Source organism: Brachycentrus maculatus, unplaced genomic scaffold (genome assembly GCF_059751285.1).
Source record: "Brachycentrus maculatus isolate JH-2025_06_01 unplaced genomic scaffold, ASM5975128v1 h1tg000170l, whole genome shotgun sequence".
NCBI lineage: Eukaryota > Metazoa > Arthropoda > Insecta > Trichoptera > Brachycentridae > Brachycentrus > Brachycentrus maculatus.
Window position 1 is genome coordinate 52,717 of NW_028280923.1, and position 13,302 is coordinate 66,018.

General features: G+C 31.0%; 2 protein-coding genes across 2 annotated transcripts in view; both read left to right on the plus strand.

The window, feature by feature from the left end:
* The window catches only part of LOC148308308 (uncharacterized), a gene marked incomplete at its 5' end in the record, with an annotated part of 32,377 nt that extends 21,721 nt beyond the window's left edge, over positions 1-10,656 (plus strand). The window contains 3 exons of the mRNA XM_088261945.1: positions 3,970-4,134; positions 8,407-8,541; positions 10,632-10,656. Of these exons, the coding sequence (XP_088118071.1) occupies positions 3,970-4,134; positions 8,407-8,541; positions 10,632-10,656 (325 nt within the window). The remainder of the gene's footprint in view (positions 1-3,969; positions 4,135-8,406; positions 8,542-10,631) is intronic.
* Positions 10,657-12,876: 2,220 nt separating this feature from the next.
* LOC148308309 (uncharacterized) overlaps positions 12,877-13,302 on the plus strand; it is a 31,801-nt gene continuing 31,375 nt past the window's right edge. Inside the window, exon 1 of the mRNA XM_088261947.1 lies at positions 12,877-12,884. Coding sequence (XP_088118073.1) covers positions 12,877-12,884 — 8 coding nt within the window. The remainder of the gene's footprint in view (positions 12,885-13,302) is intronic.

A 13,302-nucleotide genomic window follows, 5' to 3' on the forward strand; every position in this document is an offset into this window, starting at 1 on the left:
TAGTAAGTTTAGCGAGATTCAAAAGTTCAAAATTGAATTATTTTTAGATGCATATAATTATTAAAAATTAATTTAAAAAAATATTTATTATTAATCATGAATTAAAAGTGGTGTAGAATAAAATTATAAGATTTTATTTGTGGTTCGAATAAAATGTGATATTTTTTGGTTAGAAATATAACATAAAAACTAACTAACTAACTAACCATCACGCCGCTTCCCCGCAGGGGTAGGCAGAGAGAATAGAGCGCCACACCACTCTGTCCTTGCAAACATTCTTCGCCTCTTCCACGTTCATGCATCTCCTCATGATAAATATAACATATGTAGTAATAAACCCGTCAAATAACACAACCTGCATAATAGAAGGTAATAAAATAACAAAAGTATTATGGATATGTGACAGAAAATATTTATAAGATATTATGGATATGTGTAGAAAAAATTGGATTTTTGTATTTTAAAAAATTAAATTAAATTAAAACATTAGTGTCTGATTTCATTAACTCATTCAACTGTTAATTTTAGGGAATATCTTTTAATTTTAGTTTTACTTAATAAATTCCAATATTTATTTTTATTAACATTAATTGTATACATTTATTTAAATCACAATTTTTAACATATTTAAAAACTATATTTTGCATAGACCCACCAAGCCACCTTGTGTGTCTTGTCGGTGGGGTTCTTTTTTAATACATTTTTATTGTGTTTAACCATTTTAACCTAATATACACACAAAAAAAGAAAAAAAATTAGAACATAAACATTTTACAAATTTCATAAAATTAACTCTTACAACATTTTGAGTGTGTCCAAATACTTGTTCACAAAATCTGGATTATCTCCAATTACAGGAGTTATTTTCATATTATTTTTTGACATCTCATCAAAGATGAAGAAGAATATGGAAGTCTGGAATTATAAGCTTAATAATAAAAATGAAAATGGTATTTTCTGGCGTTTCTCATGTGTGTGATTATAATCCAGGATTCGGATCTCACATACTAATATAAGAGTTTCTGCTTAATAAAAAGCTTCTTTTTTTTATTATTATTTTTTTTTTATTTTTTATTTATTTTCATAATACATAGATACATTCAATATACATATTCATTTCATATACACATTTATTATACGTATTACGGCTCTTTAGGCATGGCCTGTGTTGAGCCGAATACTAACATGGTAATACAAAGTTTATATATTTATTTTTTTTAATTTTTAATATACATATATTTTTTTTAATGATTAGATTATAAACATAACATACAGGAGATACAAAAATAATTTATGTTTTAAGGTTTTTCAGTGTGATAATTACACCTGGACTTTAATTAATTCACTTTCCACCTTGTCCCTTCCAATGCTAAGTAACCATCGACGGACACTGTTCTTAAAGACCTGATCACTCCTGGAAATCTTAATGGTTTCGGGCAGCAAATTAAATATTCTTTACATCTCACCAATAGATGTCTCTAGTGAAGTTCTAGTGATTCAAGAACAAAGTTTCTAAATTGGTTCATATATATAGAACTTCCAAGAATTTGAGTAGTGTGGTTGTCAATAATGGGTAGAATTGGTGAATGTTACACGTGTGTAAAGTGATCACTTAAACCAGCCTATGACGGTCGTAAGCCCCGTAAATGCCCAGACTTCCATATTCTTCTTCATCTTTGATGAGATGTCAAAAAATAATATGAAAATAACTCCTGTAATTGGAGATAATCCAGACTTTGTGAACAAGTATTTGGACACACTCAAAATGTTGTAAATAAATTATCTGGTCAAATTATAAGCTTAATAATAAAAATGAAAATGGTATTTTCTGGCGTTTCTCATGTGTGTGATTATAATCCAGGATTCGGATCTCACATACTAATATAAGAGTTTCTGCTTAATAAAAAGCTTCTTTACATCTCACCAATAGATGTCTCTAGTGAAGTTCTAGTGATTCAAGAACAAAGTTTCTAAATTGGTTCATATATATAGAACTTCCAAGAATTTGAGTAGTGTGGTTGTCAATAATGGGTAGAATTGGTGAATGTTACACGTGTGTAAAGTGATCACTTAAACCAGCCTATGACGGTCGTAAGCCCCGTAAATGCCCAGACTTCCATATTCTTCTTCATCTTTGATGAGATGTCAAAAAATAATATGAAAATAACTCCTGTAATTGGAGATAATCCAGACTTTGTGAACAAGTATTTGGACACACTCAAAATGTTGTAAATAAATTATCTGGTCAAATTATAAGCTTAATAATAAAAATGAAAATGGTATTTTCTGGCGTTTCTCATGTGTGTGATTATAATCCAGGATTCGGATCTCACATACTAATATAAGAGTTTCTGCTTAATAAAAAGCTTCTTTACATCTCACCAATAGATGTCTCTAGTGAAGTTCTAGTGATTCAAGAACAAAGTTTCTAAATTGGTTCATATATATAGAACTTCCAAGAATTTGAGTAGTGTGGTTGTCAATAATGGGTAGAATTGGTAAATGTTACACGTGTGTAAAGTGATCACTTAAACCAGCCTATGACGGTCGTAAGCCCCGTAAATGCCCAGACTTCCATATTCTTCTTCATCTTTGATGAGATGTCAAAAAAAAAATTAACTCTTGATCATTTACCCATTCCTTTATTATGCCTTTGTTCCATATTTTATATTGACCTCTAACATCCGTCGGCAACAAATTAAAAACGTTTGGAACGATATATTGCAGTGTTTGACTCCCAATTTATTGTTAATTCTTGGGACTATCAAACCTTCGTTGTGTGTAAATTGTGTATCATGGTTGTGTACTAAAAGATTTCGTTGTTTTTGTCTAGTTTGTTGTTCAAAAAACTATTATTATACGTGTTTCGATGTATTCCGCAATTTTTTTCATACAACACCGTTCGTGAAGCTTACAGCTTAGTCTAACACTGTCGCAAAGATTTTAAGGAGAAGTGGTATTTAGGTACTAAGTAAAATCAAAAAACATAAAAATGTATGACACTTCCTTTATGAAGCTTTTGTATTGTTTTAATTTCTAGTAGGTAAATATTGTTTATGTTAAAACGATATTTACAACATTTTGAGTGTTACTTGTTCACAAAATCTGGATTATCTCCAATTACAAGAGTTAATTTCATATTATTTTTTGACATCTCACCAAAGATGAATAAGAATATGACTTCTTTTCATCTCACCAATAGATGTCTCTAGTGAAATTCTAGTGATTCAAGAAAAAATGTTTCAAAATTAGTTTATATATATATATATATATATATATATATATATATATATATATATATATATATATATATATATATATATATATATATATAGCACTTCCAAGAATTTGAGTAGTGTGGTTGTCAATAATGGGTAGAATCGATGAATGTCACACGTGTGTCAAGTGATCACTTAAACAAGCCTTTGACGGTCGTCAGCCCCGTAAATGCCCAGACTTCAATGTTATTTTTCATCTTAGATGTCATATTCTTCTTCATCTTTGATGAGATGTCAAAAAAATAATATTAACATAATATTTGTCATTGTATGACAGAATTAAAAACGATGATATAAGAAAGGAATGTAAGGCTGAACGAGGAATAATTGAAAAGATTAGAAAGAGCTCTTTGCGGTGGTATGGACATGTGGAGCGAATGGATAGCGAGAGAATGACTAAGAAAATATATGTGGCGAATGTGAGAGGGAAAACAGAACGTGGACGACCGAAAAAGACTTGGCACGATCAGATCAATCAGAACCTTAAATCTGGCGGTGTCAAAAGTCTGCGTAATCGGAGGGCATGTATGACTAGATGTATGGATGTGAAGGAGGCTAGGAGTGTATGTCAGGACAGAAGAGTGTGGCGTTCCATCCTCTCTGCCTACCCCTACGGGGAAACGGCGTGATGGTAGTAGTAGTAGTAGTATTATATTATATTGATATCTCAATTCAATTATTTTGTTCGAAGGTATCCTCCACCAGCTCCACCGCCCGACGAGCTGTACCAGTATGACGAAGACCTCGAATGTTCCTACTTTAGGAGGAGACCAAAGTCAGTCTGCAGCCAGCCTGATCCGAAGAGGTACACGTGGATGCCAGAGGACGAAGACTCTTCGAGAATGGAGAGACCAAGGTACAAACATCAACCATATTTTAATATCGGACAAAGTATATTTTTTTCTCTCTTTAGTCAAGCAGATTAATGAAATAGTTTTAAAAATATATTTTTAAAATTAAACACTTGAATGTACCACTTGAATGAGTTTTATTTATATATACAAACATCAATTATATTTTAATATTTGGCAAAGTACTTTTATTCTCTGTTTAGTCAAGCAGATTAATGAAATAGTTTTTAAAATTATATATTTTTAAATTAAATACTTGAACATGCCACTTTAATAAGTTTTATTTATATATACGACTAGTTTCGAAAACTTACAGATGTTTTCATCTTCCGGTACAAGTTAAAAAGTTTCAATTCAAAAAACATCTGTAAGTTTTCGAAACTAGTCGTATATATAAATAAAACTCATTTACATAAGTGGTATATTCAAGTGCCTAATTTTAAAAATATATTCAACATGTCATTCCACAAAGTTAATGCCGAATCAATAAATAATATAGTTTTTAAAAAGTTATCACTAGTTGTACCCAGCAACGCGTTGCTGTGGCTTACTGACTAACTAACTAACCATCACGCCGCTTCCTCGCAGGGGTAGGCAGAGAGTATTGAACACCACACCACTCTGTCTTTGCAAACACTCTTCGCCTCTTCCACGTTCATGCAGCTCCTTATACATACATACGCCGATTATTTCGACTCCTAACCGGACCGCTTATATACCTGACCGTGTCAAGTTTTTCTCGGTCTTTCTTTGCTCCTTTTTCCAATTACATTCGCCTCATAAATTTGTTTTATTTCACTATTCGAACATCTATCATACATCGTTTTGTCGCACATTCTTCTGAGAGATCGCATTTCGACTGCATTCAATGTACTTTCATCCTTTTTCCTAAAAGTATTTTGCACATAATATTATTTAGTTGCAACCATTGGGGCTCATTTTCATCTTGATTTGGTATCTCTGAAGGTGTTCAACGGGGATGTGAAATGTCACCGTTACTGTTTAATATATACATGAACTCTCTCGTATAAAAACGAAAGATGCTTCATCTCATTTAAGATATCTAAAATAAAAAAATCAAATTGATATATCATCCGTAGGGTAATAAATCCATTGTCTGATATAATGAACAACGATTTAAAAAAAATATGAAAATAAAAACCCTTAAGTAAGAACTGTCCATACTCCATCCCTTTTCTCGTAAATGATAGAAATTATTGTACCTTCCTTTTAAACACAGAATTGTTGTATTAATTGGAAAAATAATTACTGCAGTCATTAAAAAGTTTGTGAAATCGAATTAAAACTAACAATTTGCCCAACCAGTTCACAAACTGAAGTAGCTCTTTAATTAATTGTCGCTCTATTAGTACTGAGTCGGACTCATTAAGCTGGAACCAAATAAAATTCTTTATTTTGGTTTCCGTTATACGTTATATCACTGAAATCTGGTGGTGGCAAAATTCTACGTAATCAGAAAGCATGTTCGTGTATGACTAGATGTATGGATGTGAAAGAAACTAGGAGTCAGGAAAGAAGAGTGTGGCATTCCATCCTTTCTACCTACCCCTGCAGAAAACGGCGTGATGGTAGTAGCAGTAGTAGTAGTAATAAATGAAATAATTGCATCTACAACATTTGAAGTGTATCCATATACTTGTTAGGAAGTTATTTTTACTTTATCTTTTGAAAAAATATTGTATTTGCAGGGCTAATGACCAATCATAGCCTGATAAGTGACATGTCATAGGCTGGTTAAGGATCATTTAAGTAGCTTTTATATATTAAGACTGGTAAAATGCCCTATAAATACCTTGACTTTCATATTCGTCTTCATCTATGCTGAAATGTAAAAAAAAGCAATATATTTTTTAAATACACTTATTTTATATTTTAATAAAACATTTTATAAAACGCTTTGCAGGCCGCATAGTTATAATAATTTTTCACAAAATTTTGAATGTGCCCAAATAATTGTTCACAAATCTGGTTTATCTCCAATTATGGGAGTTATTTTTATATTCTTTTTTGACATCCCACCAAAGATGAAGAAGAACATGGAATTCTGGGCATTTACGGGCCGGTCATAGGCTGATTTAAGAGATCACTTTACACATGTGTAATATTCAGCAATTTTACTCACAATTGACAACCACACTACTCATTTTTTTTACCTAACGTCCAAGTGACTCTGAAATCTAGCTACGGCTTTTGCAACATCGCTTATCATGACCCTACTTAGACTTCAACTTTTTAAGTTTTATAGCCTATGCCTACTCGTGAGTGGATTTTGTCTTTATGTTTAAATTTACTATAATTTCATTTAATTCTTGAGTGAAAATTCTAGGCAAAAACACTCGCGCACACACACACTACTCAAATTCTTGGAAGTTCTACATATATGAGCCAATCTTTAAAACATCGTTCTTGAATCGCTAGAACTTCACTAGAGACATCTATTGGCGAGATGATATCCTTCTTCATGTTTAATGTGATGTCAAAAAATAATATAATAATTATTCATTAGTTATTTGATGTCTAGAATCTGTCTTGGCAGACTACAAGGATACAAGGATACATCAATTTATAAGCCTTTTTATGGATACTGAATATCATAATGCTGGATCCAAATGAAGGTTGAATTTCCATTATTGGTGGTAATAACCAATAAAAGAAAAATATTATCCAATTTCGTGTACAGTGATGATTTTCTATGTCAGAATGTTGGGTTTTTCGAGTAAAGAAATCTTTTATTGGGCTATATTTGAAATCACATTTTCAGATGAAAAAGACGTAACGTTACAAATACGTCGTAATGCATGTATAAACTTTGTATTGAATCGAGGCTTATTGCGAATTTACTAGGTAATACCGTAATTATGTTTAATTTATAATTATTTTCGTTTATACATTTAAACGAAGGTTAAATCCAAGGTTGTTTTCTGGCGATCGAAAGATTGATACTGATAAAGAAAGGAGTGAATGCTGGGAACAAAGTTAATGGTGTATTAAGATAAAATTAAGTGGTAAATGGCCCACCGTATACACGGCGTTAATATGAATCTACAAACTTATTAATTATGTGCCTGTATGTATATGTGTGTATGTGTGTGTGTGTGCATAAAAAATGGATGGATTTGTTAATCATGGGTAGAATGGTGAATATTCAATATTAATAATAATTTTAGGTAGTGTATTTAGCACCATTTCGTAAAATACTTCCTCAAGGGCGCTTATACAGACGCGAATTAAATGTATTCAAAATTTTATACTAGTTAGGCAAAGTAAACCAGCGTATGACGCATCGTAAGTTCTGTAAATACCTAGATTTTCATATTCTTTTTCATCTTTTTGTGAGATGTCATTATGATAAATTGTCAATTTTAATAATCAGGATCTTCACAGCATTTGCTTATAGCTGGGAAGCCGGACTGTTGACTGTCGTCAACAGGGCATTCGTTCCACTAGGAGAGGGTTCGGCATTTTGTGTTGTAGCTTGGTTTATGGTTCCAATGTCCTTTACTATTTTTAGCATACATCGTAAGCAGAGGTATGATATATCGCTCACTCCAAGAACGTCATAAATCAAAAAACTTGATTTTTCAGGAGAAAGTTTTTAAAGTTGAAAAATATAATACAATGCATTAAAAATAAATATCAAGCTACTTTTTGAACTTTTTTACTTTGCAACAGTTCTTTTTAGGTAAAAGCTGAAGGTTTTTACTACATTTAAAAAATATTTAGTATTTAAAAAAAAATAAACAATACCTTGTCTTCAAAATACAAAAATAACACTTTCTCACCCAGTAGCGGTAAATATTAAGTTTAAAATATGCCTCTTATGCTGCATATAGTACGTTTTCTGGGCATTCCGAAAACACGCTCAACTGAAATTTACGTTTTTTTTTATTTATAACGTTGTTGGAAGGAGTGAGCGGTAGGTACGTAAGATTCTTTCCGATTTTTTCACATCCTAGGAGACGTCTTAAAACATGATTTTCAACGAATAATTTTGACCAGTTATTTCACGTGAGAAAGACGTGTGGTTGTCAATCATAATCAGAATGGTTAATATTACACGTAAGAAATCATCTTCTTCATTTATCTTAAAATGTCAGTACATGTATGTTATAAAACTACAACTGATGTTACAAAGTTGAGTAATTATTTGGCTAATTATTTTTTTGATGCTGGTAGGTTATTGGCTTGTTGTCCACCTAAGTCTTGCAAAAATTGGAATAAATCTCATATTTCTCTAACAGTATGTTTGATTTCAGACCTGTCAGAATTGAAGATGATTTTGACGGTCGAGGACGTCCATCTTCCAGGCAATCCGTCATGAGTGCTGGCTCAGGGATGCAGTATATGAGTTATAGTAGCGAATTTCTAAACACCCCTACACCACAGCACAGGTAAAATAAATACATAAAATATCATATTCAATTTGTTAATCATGTAATCTCTGGTATTCCGTTTGTTAAATAATATGTTTAAATTAACTAACGTCTTTTTAAACCCAGGTCCACCTCCATAGTGTAATGGTTAGCGCACTAGGCTACCATGCTGGAGGTCCTGGGTTCGATTTCCGAGAGGGTCAAAATAAATATAAGTAATTTTTCAGTCTAATATTTATTTAATATGACCCTGGACTGGTACCTGAAGCGGAAGGCTGATCATCTTTCCTTTGTATATTTAACGATCAAGATAACACTGCTTCTATACGATGCGGTGCCCTATGCACCAGTATGGTGCGGATAAGGGTTAGAAGAACATTTAGCGTAATTATTTTTTTAAAATTAAAACACCGTTTGTATATTGAAAAAAAAATCAAAATAAATATATGGTTTTGAAAATAAAAGACTAATTGAGAAGTAAGGAGTTAAAAAGAAATACAAACATATTTTTTCTCTACAACATTTTGAGTGTTTCTTTGTGAACTTATTCACAAAATCTGGATTATTTCCAATTACAGAAGTATTTTCATATTATTTTTTGACTTCAAAGATGAAGAAGAATATGGAAGTCTGGGCATTTACGGGGCTTAAGTGTTCACTTTTCACACGTGCAACATGATCTTTAACGCGGGGTCTTCAGCCCCTTAAATGCCCAAACTTCCATATTAGTCTTCATCTTTAATGAGATGTCAATTTTTTTACTCTGCTATATAAAGCTTTCCTCAATCCATTATAGATGGCTGTTGTGAACTTACATATACTGTTTAATGAGATTGATCAATATATCATCTAGGAGCTCGAAAATTTGTGTAGTGTGGTTGTCAATCATGGGTAGAATTAGTTAATATTGCGCGTGTGTAAAGTGATCATAAGCTCTATGATTACCCAGATTCTTTATTCTTCTTCATCTATGTTGAGATGTAAACGTGTATTTAAATAATTTGCAAAATATAAGAAACAACTTCCCTGATATAACAACGTTCTAAAGTACAATGGAAAATATAACACGTGTGAAAAGTAATCACTTAGCCAGCCTATGAAGGTCATAAGCCCTGTAAATACCCAGACTTGAAACTCCGGTGCTTGAAGTCCTTTAGGTTTTAAGAAACAGTGGTATTCACCAAGTTAAAGTTAAATTAAAAGTGTATTGACTTTCAGATGACAAAATGCAAATAAATTAAATTGAACAGAGTCGATGGAGTATGTTTGAACTGGTTTATTCTATTAAACTTTGAAATTGTGACAATATAAGGGTGAGAAAAAAATCTGAAACATTCTTTGTCTTTAAATTGAAAGTTCTATATCGCTGAAACTCTTCTCTTCAGTCTTGTTTTATCTGTTTTTTTTCAACAATTTCAAGTTTAAGATAAACTGTTTATTTGAAGACGTGTATCTTGAAGTACTCGTATAATAAAACCGTTTCATTTTTTACAAGTCATGAAATGAAATCAATACTTTTTTAAAACTGTTTGTTTTATTTGTTTTAATGAAATGTATTTTTTCAATCATTTATTGGGCAATCATTTTGTGGTAATATCATTCCATTTTTGACTAAAATTTTACACGGTAACTCCACTATTACTTAAACATTTTATTACACGTGTTACAATACATTCAGTATCATTACCAAACACTGTATGTGCAGCTTGGTTTTATTTAACAATCGTTTTTGAGATGTTTTTTTCAATAATTGATTTAATATTCACTTTGATAAATATTTATGAGTATGAAATTTATATTTTGATTATTAAAAAACCGCTATTTCTTCAAATCTATTATGACATGTGTTTTAATGCATCACCTTCTCGGAATCCAGTAGTGGTCCTTCAAGGATGTGACTTCGTTTGCGTGCGAGTGCGTCACAATTATAGAGAATGTGGATTAGTGCTTCGTTTTCCTCGATTCAAAATCTGCATACTTGGGAGTCATGTAGTCCGATTTTTGTCATGTGTTTCCTCAGTCTGCAGTGTCATGTCAAGGTCCTGGTTAGGATCCTTATTTGTTTTTTGCAAATTATTTGTTTGAGCTTCTGTGTTGAATTTCCGCAGGTACCCCATGAAGTTCCTTTGCTGAACAAATGTTCTTATCAACAGTTGAAAATACAAACTGTTTATTTGTTGATGTATGAAAATGTCTGTTGTTCTTAAAACTAGTCGTGTATATTAATAAAACTCAGTAATAATAATAACAGTGTTTTATACTAAAATCATGTTTTTTTTATACAATTATTCCTAAATCAATGAATTATGAAATAATTGTCCACTTAATATGTCAACTTTTATTAAAGGGTGAAAATCCCTTTCCTTTCAACATGTGAGAAATTTCAATACCTGATTGGATAAATGTTTATCAATTTTCAAGTTCAGTCAAGTAAGGTAGAGGAAGATACAATTTCCGAAGTAATTATGAACTTTGTGGCAAATCGTTGTGGGCGTTGTGTGGTGTTGGATATAAAATTACACCCCTGGAATAATCAAAGAAGAGACTGAGATGGAGTATTTGCTTTGAGCTATTTTGTCGAGTGAGAAACGTGAAAATTACAAAAAAGAAGTAAAATATTAGATCACTTTTAATTTGAGTAGATATTCTTCAATTTCACAGAAGGTTTTTTTTGTTATACAACCAAAAATGTAGGTACTGTCTTAAATTTTAAATTTGGCTGTCTAAAATCCATTTATGTGATTTATGGACGGAGAAAGCTTTTTGTGTAATATGCAAATGGTACTAAAGCTTTAATTCCATTCAGCGTTGTGAATTTTTAACATTTATAACGGGATCCGAAGGAAAAGTTAAATTTAAATTAAAAATACTTTCGTAATATTTTGGAATATTTTTCGAACAATTTCGATCTTTACCATGCTTTTTCTTTATGGATTTACACTAAACTAAACATAGAATGATATTTTTAACATAGTTAGTATCGTAATAGTATTGATAAACTACACTTTGTATTGCAAAAAAAAACTCATTCGTTTCGTTTCTAACACATACAGTATGTATAAAATTTGTTCGAATAGATACTCGTAGATGAGCAATTCGTTTGATGTTTTAAATTTTGCTTATAAATTTACAAAAAAATATCATTTAACTTTGATTTTGAATTTTTACGCGTAAGCGTAGAAGTAGACACTTATGAAAATATTTAAATTTTACTTTAAAAAATTTAGAGGCGTATTAAAATTTTAAAAATTGAAAATATTTAAAAATTCTCGTCAATTTTAACGATGATTTATGTACATATCGTTTAAGAAAAGGTACTTAGTTAAATTAATAATAACAAAAACCTTGAGGCCTTTTCCGAAATCTACCATCAGAAGCGTTCATCTTTGAGGGTAGAAATAAGAACCCCAATTACTCAGTATTTTCCTTAAATAATGTTTACCCATATTTCAGAAAACTAATAACGCTCAACACGTTTCTGTTTCATGTTTATATCCTAAGGCTTTAACTGAATTTTCCTCTTATAACATGTTCTCGATTCAAAGAAAAAATATTCGTTTTATAGTTAGATTTTTAGTTCTGAGATTTAAATTATCAATAAAATATTACCAACAATTACAAATATAACACTATTAGCCAAAATACAGACTAGATTATTCACTCTACGGATGATGTATCAATATTTCATAACATATCGCTCACTCCTTTCAACAACGTCATAAATCAAAAATCGTCAATTTTCTGTTGTGCACGTTTTCAGAATGCCCAGAAAATGTAATATATCCCAGCAAAAGTGGCATATTTTTAACTCAATATTTACCCGCTTCAGGGCAGAAAGTGTTGTTTTTGCATTTTGAAGAAAAAGTATTGTTTAATTATTTTTTTAAATATCCTTAATATTTTTCGAATAGAGAAAAACATTCAGGTTTTACCTAAAAAGATCTGTTGCACAGTAAAAAGTTCAATAAGTGGCTTGATATTTATATTTACTATATTTTATTATATTCTTAAACTTTAAAAACGATCTCCTGAAAAATCATTTTTTTATTTATGTTGTTGTAAGGAGTGAGCGATATGTGAACTAACTTGGAATGAAACTCTTCCATCCTCTCTTCGCTCATTCGATTCACATGGCCAAACCATCTCAACATACGTTTTTCAGTTTTATCATTTTTACATTATGTATTATTTTCTTACATAACCATTTGAACATCTATCATATATCGTTTTGCCGCACTGAGAAATCGTATTTTGACTGCATCCAGCCTACTTTCATCCTCCTTTTGCCAACTCCACGCTTCACTTCTATACATTACGTCTGGAATTATTTTTAAGAAGTATGGTAATATAAATATGGTCGGGTCAGGGGTCGGAATAATCGGTGTGTACGAGGAGATGCATGAATGTGGAATAGAGAAAAAATTGCAAAGACAAATTAATTTGGCATTTTATTATTTCTGTCGCGATCGTCGCCGTAAGCGGCGTGATGATAAGTTAGTTCGTTTTAAAAAAATAATAAAGTATGATAAATCTTTAAAAAAATTAAAATTAAAAATATTTTAAGTAGCGCAACATGAAAAAGTTTTTTTTAAATATGTATTGTACAAATACTATTTTTTCCTAGCTTAGTACTGCATTAATGACACTTACCTCTTAAGTTCTCTTCTTAAAATTCTTTAAAGGACACTTTTATACATATTAGCATGAAATTAACATATCGAATTTGTATAAAGGATGTTGTATATTTTATTTTATTTTTTAAATATGTGACGTCTTAAA